The 8409-nt window shown below is 33.0% G+C and overlaps 1 protein-coding gene across 1 annotated transcript in view; it reads right to left on the reverse strand.

The window, feature by feature from the left end:
- Window positions 1-8329, reverse strand: part of LOC102671956 (A disintegrin and metalloproteinase with thrombospondin motifs 3-like) — a 13919-nt gene extending 5590 nt beyond the window's left edge. Inside the window, exons 1-10 of the mRNA XM_006620505.2 lie at window positions 5840-8329; window positions 4947-5213; window positions 4711-4835; window positions 4542-4634; window positions 4171-4406; window positions 3153-3305; window positions 2972-3079; window positions 2530-2662; window positions 2287-2456; window positions 1893-2196 (exon numbers count right to left, since the gene is read on the reverse strand). Of these exons, the coding sequence (XP_006620568.1) occupies window positions 1893-2196; window positions 2287-2456; window positions 2530-2662; window positions 2972-3079; window positions 3153-3305; window positions 4171-4406; window positions 4542-4634; window positions 4711-4835; window positions 4947-5213; window positions 5840-6356 (2106 nt within the window). The 5' untranslated portion in view covers window positions 6357-8329. The remainder of the gene's footprint in view (window positions 1-1892; window positions 2197-2286; window positions 2457-2529; window positions 2663-2971; window positions 3080-3152; window positions 3306-4170; window positions 4407-4541; window positions 4635-4710; window positions 4836-4946; window positions 5214-5839) is intronic.
- Window positions 8330-8409: the final 80 nt, after the last annotated feature.

Raw genomic sequence — 8409 nt, forward strand, 5'->3', positions numbered from 1 at the left:
GTGACGTCAAATTCCTAGAATTTCGGCAATTCTTGGAAATGACGTCAAATTCCTAGAATTATCGAAATTCTCGAATGAAAAAAATTTTTGGCCAATTTTGCGATTTTGTATCAGGAGAACATAAGTTGATAGGAGGTCGCTCGAAAAATTTTTCTTGGAAATGACGTCAAATTCCTAGAATTTCGGCAGTTCTTAGAAGTGACGTCAAATTCTTGGAATTATGGCTCGCCTATGACTTTCCCTTCGAAGAATACAATTTTAAAATAAGTTTTATACAGATATTTGATATATTTTATGCATTTTACTTACCTTATATACTTACCTTATATACTTACCTTTTACAGTTTCCATTTTTTTATGTTTTTTAATCGTTTTTTCAACAGTTTCCTTAATTCTAAAAGTATTTATATTTTATATACTTACCTATAAACTCCATCATACTTTATCTTGAATATTTCATTTATTCTCAGTAATATTAAAAAATGTTTCGAATAAAAATTGAATGGTTTCAAAAGAGGTATATTATCATGTTATTAATTTTTCCGTAGGAGAAAGGATAAAAAAGTTGTAAAGATCAACTTCGTTTTTTTATATAGAACCATATATTTTTTAATTCACTAATCGATACAGTATTGTATTCTCTATAAAAAAGTATTAAGCCATAAATGTCTAAAATGTATTATTTTAAGAGATAATTAGATATAATTAAATTTCTCCTAAAATAATATTTTTTATTACAAATGATATAATAGTTTCTTACAGAGAATAACATGCTGCATTTACCAATCAATTAAAAAATATATGATTCTATTTAAAAAAAATAATTTGACATTTATATTTCTATATATCTATAACATTCTATAACTATAACTATATATCTATGACATTTATATATCTATATATCTTTTCTATATATCTAACAAAGAATTAAGAACATCAGATTCTTAAAAAATTATCCAATTTTTATTATTTATCCAATTTATATAAAACATTTTTTAATATTATCAAAAACAAATAAAATAGTATTAATTTCAAGTGTATATTCATATATTTAATCAATTTACAATTCTGGATTCAAATGCACTCGTTATACAAAATTAAAAGATTAAATTTTAAGTTAAAAAATTGTTAATTCAAATTTAAATTTTTTAAAACGTTGTAACTTTGGAAAGAAATATCATAAAGTAATCATTCTGGGCTCGTTTCAAAGAGTAAAGCCTTTATTTTGAAATACCTGAATTGAATTTTTTTTTTATAACTTTTTTACATTGAAAAACAAAATTCAGAACGGAGAATGATTTTTTCCTTAAAAATTTCGCAAATTAAATTGTTTCTACGAACTTTAATAAATTTTCTACACATTTTATTTTATAATAACCTTTTAAAGGGAAGTTTTCTCTTTAAAATGAGTCCTAAAAAGTTAGAATACGATTTCTTTTTTACTTACTTAGTATTCATTTTTTATTCAACATTCTATAGAATAATAAAAAAGATATCGTACATCGACTTTTAAAGTTATTTTAAAGAGGAAACTTCCCTTTCCTCTAGAAATTCGTTGCAAAATAAATTACATATAAAATTTATTAAGATTACAACCCATCCAAGATGTAAAATTTTTAATGAAGAAAATTATTCTTCCACTCTTCACTCCATTTCTTAATCTAAAAAGACCATTGATGAAAATTTAATTCAGAAAATAGAAGAACGAGCCCAGAATCACTGCCCTGCCACATTTCTCCAAAGTTACAGTAGTTCAAAGAATAAAAGAAAATACTTTTAATAAATCTTCTAATTTTGTCTATGAAAAAGAAAAAAAGAAATGACAAAATGTAAAAGTAGAAAAGAATAAAACTATTAAAAGATATTAAAAAACCTCAAATACTTTGTCTTACCTGTATACATATATCTGTCGATCCATAAGAGCATGGGGTGCCATCGATCAAATGCTTTCTCGTGTAAAATATCTCGTCCGTCTCTTTACTCCTGCAGACCAATCGACATCTCAAGTTCTCCTGATTGGAGGCGTGAGGTAGCCAGGTTACGTCGCTAGTGGAATCGAATCTCTCGAGATAAAGAATATTGGCCAATTTGGTGCATTGTTGAGCTCTGAGATCGATCGAGGTTAGACACATTGGCAAATCGCATACCCTGCAATCGTCGCTGGGCCCTGAACAGTATTTTCCACCGTAGGCTGGCCTTTGAAGAAAAAGAAAATCGATAAAGATCAAAGATAAAAATTATTTGATTTGAAGAAAAAAATGAAAAAGAATCGTTCGAAACGCTAACAGAGGCTTGTTGCACTTTCGCGTTCGACATTGTACTCCTACTCCACAGGTCCTCGAACACTTGCTCCAGGAGGTCCACCCGCTCCAGCCACCGTTTCTAGGTTTATTCAGTATCACGCCAAAATCGAAATTTTTTCTATTCGTCGATACGCATCGACCCTTTATGCACCACTGAAACAACATTCAGATAACTAACTTATTTTTAACATTTGTAATCGTTCGATAATTGACATTAAATATTTACCTTCGAAGTTCCACACAATGTGCCTTCCAACGGCGGTCCCTTCTTGGTCTTGCAAGACTCGGAAATATTGCTGTTGCCACACCATAAACGAGAGCATGGTTCCTCGATGTCAAAAGTTTTGCAATGCTCGTAACTTTTCATTCAAAAATACAATTTCACAAATGATACGAAATTTGAAAGTGAAATTAAAAAATTTTTAAGAATTTAAAAATTAAAAAATAATAAAAGACAAAAATAGATTAAGACAAATGATTACGATGTAATTATTGTGTAATTACAGTATTGCTATTATCTTCGAAGATACAGTGGTTCAAAATTGCCTGAATTTTTAAAGTAAAAAATTACAAATTGCCCTTTTTTTTGAACGATGATTTCTGAATATCAAACTGAAGATAATATAAAATATAACATTTATATATAGTTCGTGCACATGAAAACTCACCCTTCGCCAAATTCCATGCGACATTGCTCATCCATGGTGAACGTCTCCCGAACAGTTGTTCTTAATTGGCTATCGTGTCTCGGTTTGTTCAGCAAACAGGACCATCGTCTGCAAATATCTATTTTAAGAGTATATAATTCCAAAAAGGATATATTCCAGAGTAAAATAATCATCGACTTACCTCACTCTTCGATGGAATTCCTTTTTGGAACAGGCGGACCAATAGAAGTGATGGAATGTGGCCGCGACCATGGGCGCCATCACGCTTCCTCGAGATCCCTCTTCCTTGCAAGCGTTTCCGGTCATCTCGTCTCCGTCGTGAGTCAAGCCTAGACTATGATAAACATTTTTATGTTAAAAATGGAAAAAAAAATCGATTATGCTAAAGTGAAAACAAAGATATGTGATTCTTTAAGATACAAACAGGAAGATACTTGTAGAATAACATAATAATGTTTGTGCAAAGAGGAGGTAAGGAAGTGTTATGAAAATGATTCATTTTGATAACAGTGTTAGGCTTATGTAAGTTGCTGAACCAAAAAGAGGCATCAATTTCTAACAAAAATATGGTAAAATATGTAGAAATGTAAATAATAAAAGACAAAAATAGATTAACAATCGATGTAATCATTGTGTAATTAAAGTATTACTATTATCTTCGAAGATACAGTGGTTCAAAATTATCTGAATTTTTTAAGTAAAAAATTACAAATTGCCCTTTTTTTTGAACGATGATAATTTTGAAATGCGAAGTTGCATCATGTCGAATGAAAGTGCATTTTAAAGGGCAATATTCTGCGCTTCCAACCACTTCTAATCTGATTAGGAAAAGTTACTATTTTGAAAGCTACAGTCGTTTAAAATTAAAAAATTAAAAATTACTCTTTCTTTTCATACGATGATATTTTCGCAAGTCGAATCATGCCGAATGTGAAAGCGTTTTAAAATATTCATTTTTAATAATTCGTTGTTCATTCTCTGAAAATTATTATAGTAATTTTAATTTCAATAAAATTTATTCATAAAATTTCAGTTGAATTATAAATTAAATTAATTAATGATGCAATTATTTCTGGAATCAGCATCAACTTTTAATATGAAAGAGTTTTGTTGTTCAGATAAGCAGATGAAATATTAAAAGAAATATTACGGTTTTAGTTTATGAAAAATATTGCATAATAATATAATACAATACTTACATGTGTGCCACCTCATGCGCTATGATAAAAGCACTAGTCAAACCTTCATCTCGATTCAAAGCGCATGATCTGGAAGGATCGCATACCCCCGACACAGGTGCATACCCGGAAGGACCTCCTATATCTAAGCGTGTCAGCCATACTGCAACATCATGATTTACATCTGCCGAGGATAACATTTTTCTATTCCATTTATTTACGTTTTCGAGAGAACGTCTGGCGTCGCCACGGCGAACCTACATTAAAATTTATAAGTTATTGCATTGTTTACGCTTTTATAATTTTCATATTCTATTTTAACATTGTTAGATTTCCCTTCGTAACTTGGGTTGCGAATAAATTGACTTAAAAATAAATTTTCCATCACTTACCATTCCATCTCTTTTCTCCGCGTATAAAATCATTCGTACGATCACTAGAACCATATTCGAATCGAGAGATGGGTCCATATAAATCGCGCTGACCTGGAATTCAAATATAACTCTAATCGAAGTCTGAACTATCTTTTATAAGTTAATATCAATCGATAAAATTACTCACGATGTTCAAAAGAGCCAAGATATATTGTTGTACTCGAATTCCGTGAAAATCGATCACAGAATAATCTGCTGCTATTCCAAGCTCCAACCATCGTGGCGGCGATTCTTTACTGCCTTGTTTTCTTCCTGGAAATATATCCATCGATTCATATTTCCATCGAAATAATTTTTCAATAAAAATAATTTTTATTGAAAAAGTGAAAAATTACGAATTTTCGAAAATAATTTTTAGCTTACTCGATATTTTGTTTCTTTGCCATTTGGGCCCAGAAAAATGTCCAATCTCCTCAGAATTTACGTCAACCGATAATTCTTCCACACTCGTATCGTTATATTCTGCAGATATTTCGTCTTTCTCATCGTATAAAATTAGTTTCTCAGCTTCTGGATATTCCACGTCAAATATGTCACCGGAAAGATTGTAAAATGTCTGAACATCGTGATTCAATGATTCCCGTCTTCTTCGCTTCGATTTTTTATCTTTTCTCTCTTTCTTCGATTTTTCTGTAATTGAAAATATAAAATAATTTCATAATTTTAAAAATTTACATTTTATTCTTCCGTAAAAATGATTTAATAATTAAAATTTTGTTTCGTTTTAAAACCTGCATACCAAATGGATATTCGGAGAATAAATAATTAATTTATAAACTAAAAGTTGCGTCTCGAATTTTCCTGCATGTATATGCGATAAATTCCGATGCAACTTGACTTGTACGGTTCACAAAGTTATATCCGTGTGAATGTATTACGTAATTCAATTGCAATCAATTTTGTAAATAATTGATGAAACTAGAATTCATTCCCGTGTTGAACACAATTTTCACGAAGATTACTTTTACTTGCCAAGTATAATAAATTTTCCATCGCTTTTTTTTTACTAATATACATAAATCTTCGATCTATTTCTAAATACATTAAAAGAACAAAAAATTTCCAATCAATAATTTCAATCGACTTATTTCTCAATCAACAAACCAATTGATCCGCGAATCGATCTAATTTATATTAATAAATACTCTACTCGAATATTCGTGCATTTGCAACAGAAAGTTACACACTACAAGAAGTTATCGTATTTAAATCTACCTCTGATGATAAATAATACAATCGTTATTATCTCTCGATACCTGTAACAACATCATCACCCACATTTTCTCTCGTCGACCACCACCTAGCTTGCTTCGACTGAAACATAACGTGTTCACCGTTCGTCAATGGTTGCACGAAGAACGATTTCTGACCGATCAGCATCATCGCGTACACTTCCTCCTCGCAGATAGTGACCACGACGAAGGAACTCTCATCATCTTCCAAACTTCCCCGTCGTAGATCGCACCTCGCCTTTTCGTGATCTTCCAACCTCCTTTTTCCATGTTTTACCCAATCCACGGTAAAATTTGAGAAGAGGAAACGATCGTTGACCACGGTCCTCAATGTCCAATTGCTGATTTCGAGGAACATCGGTTCCAAACTTTCTCGGGTCGATCTCCTTCCTCTCCCGTTCTCGTTCGAGATCACTCGAGGATGAACGATCTCGTATTCCTGCAAACTATGCAGAAACTCCCCCATTCTCGATTTCGTCGCTATCGTACCGAGTAGCAGCCATGTGGTGAGCAAAAAACTCGGAAGTTTCGATTGCGTCATGACGTTTCCTTTCGGCGAGAATTCAATCGAATTTTCCGGTCGCTTGAAATCCGAGGAGCATGTTTCTACTTTCTGTATTAAAGATGTAGTTATGTCGTGACAAAGGGATCGAAAAAGTCGACAATATTCTCATTTTGTCTCTTCGATTCATGTGCACTGCTTTCCATCGCGGCGAAAAGCGGACGTTGAGGTTATGTTGATCTTCTTGCAACTGGATATTTTTCTGAACATTTCTCTTTTCTTTTTCAGCTAAGTTTGAATAGATAGAACTATTGTGAATCATTGGTATCACTTTGATCACTTTGATAATTAATCGATATTCACGAGTAGATCGCTTGATACAAGTTTAAGAAAGAATTGAATTCTACGATTCTTGCGTTTAAACTGTTGTAATTAGTAGAGAGCAATGCTGCACTATTTTATAAACTTCACGAGAGAAATTTCGCAATGGTGGATACGATTTGAATTATCGCAAATAAATGGACACAAATTTAGGAGAATGACACGAAAATATCATTTTACACAATTTTTTACAATACGAGAAAGAATAATTCTTCGAGGTAACTCTAGCAAGCTTGAATTTTGCATATTGCGAAAAACTCGTGGTGACAATTAACGATTCACCGCGAATCAGAAACTGGATCGCGAGTGTCGTCGAAAGTAGAACGAGCGATAATAGCGATCATGACAATCGTACGCCTTTCCTCGAGGTTTTTGTCACACGCGAAAATTCAACTTTCCGATTCCAAAATTTTCGAAATCGTCTATATCATCTCTGGTATGGTAAAAATTTAGATAAGAGAACGAAAAGTAATTCGTTTAACTTCTGATGTGTTAACTTCTATGTTAAAAAACAAGATTCGCGATGTAGCAATCATCCCGAAGATTTCTCACACTGAAAATTCCAATTTACATTTTACGAATTACAATTTTTCCGCCTCGAAACGATATGCGTTAATGGTAGTCGTCAAAAATGGTTTAAAATGAAAATATATTGAGAACGTGAATAGTAAGAAAGAAATTTTATATCGCGACAATTGCTTCTTCGCGTGAAAATTCGAATCTAACTTGTGATTTTTTTCCTTTCGAAATAGTGCATCACGTGATAAAAATGACATCGCGCATTAACAGCAATTACACGGAACACACGAAAACTCAAGCTCACATTGCATACAATTTCTCTAAACGGCACACGTTGTTCTCTTCGTAAGTGTAAAAGTAAAATGAAATAGTTCTTCTGTTATATTTTGTTTCGATACGTGTACGATGTATATAAACACGAAGGAAGGAAAGTTATGCTAATACCGATTACAGGTTTGTAAACACATGAAAATTCGCACTCGATTTACAAATTTGTCTGCCTCGAAACGGCGCGTATGGTCTCTATTCACGTGGAATAATGGAATAAAATGGATAGTTCTTATATCACATGTCTTGATACAGTGGCGCGAACACGAAAAATTATATGCGATTGCACAGCTCTGAACACGAGAATATTCAAGCTCACATTTGAAAATTTCTTCGCCTGGAAACGGCGCGCGTTGTCTTTTATTCACGTGGTAAAATTGACATGAAATGGAATGATTTTAGTGTTATATTTTGGCTCGATCGACGTCGAACGCGGCGGTACGAACACGAAGGAACGAGAGTCGTGGTGCAACTGGCGGCCACATGGAGTGAATAGGAACGAAACGCGCGCGAGCAAATTGTGCGTAAGAGTAAGCGCGAAAACGCGTGGCTGGAAAAAGCAGCAAACTTCTCCCGCCCACTGAAGTTCTAATAATGGCAGCTTTATGTGCAATCACCGGAGAAACGGAGGATGCCGACGAAATGCATTGTTCGACCCCAAGAAGTGAGGTTTAACAAGGGCCAAGAGGATTTCGTACTCGAGCCGCCCCACCAGAATTCCTCGTTTCCTTTGAACTGTATTCACCAGAATACGCAATGGATCTAATCAAAAGGAATTAAATCTGTTCCGGCCATTTCTTTCTTCTGATGGAGATAGAGAAGAGATAATTTATTTATTCGCGTCATTGCATCTTTTTTTTTTTTT

The sequence above is a fragment of the Apis dorsata genome, unplaced genomic scaffold (assembly GCF_000469605.1).
Source record: "Apis dorsata unplaced genomic scaffold, Apis dorsata 1.3 scaffold_517, whole genome shotgun sequence".
NCBI lineage: Eukaryota > Metazoa > Arthropoda > Insecta > Hymenoptera > Apidae > Apis > Apis dorsata.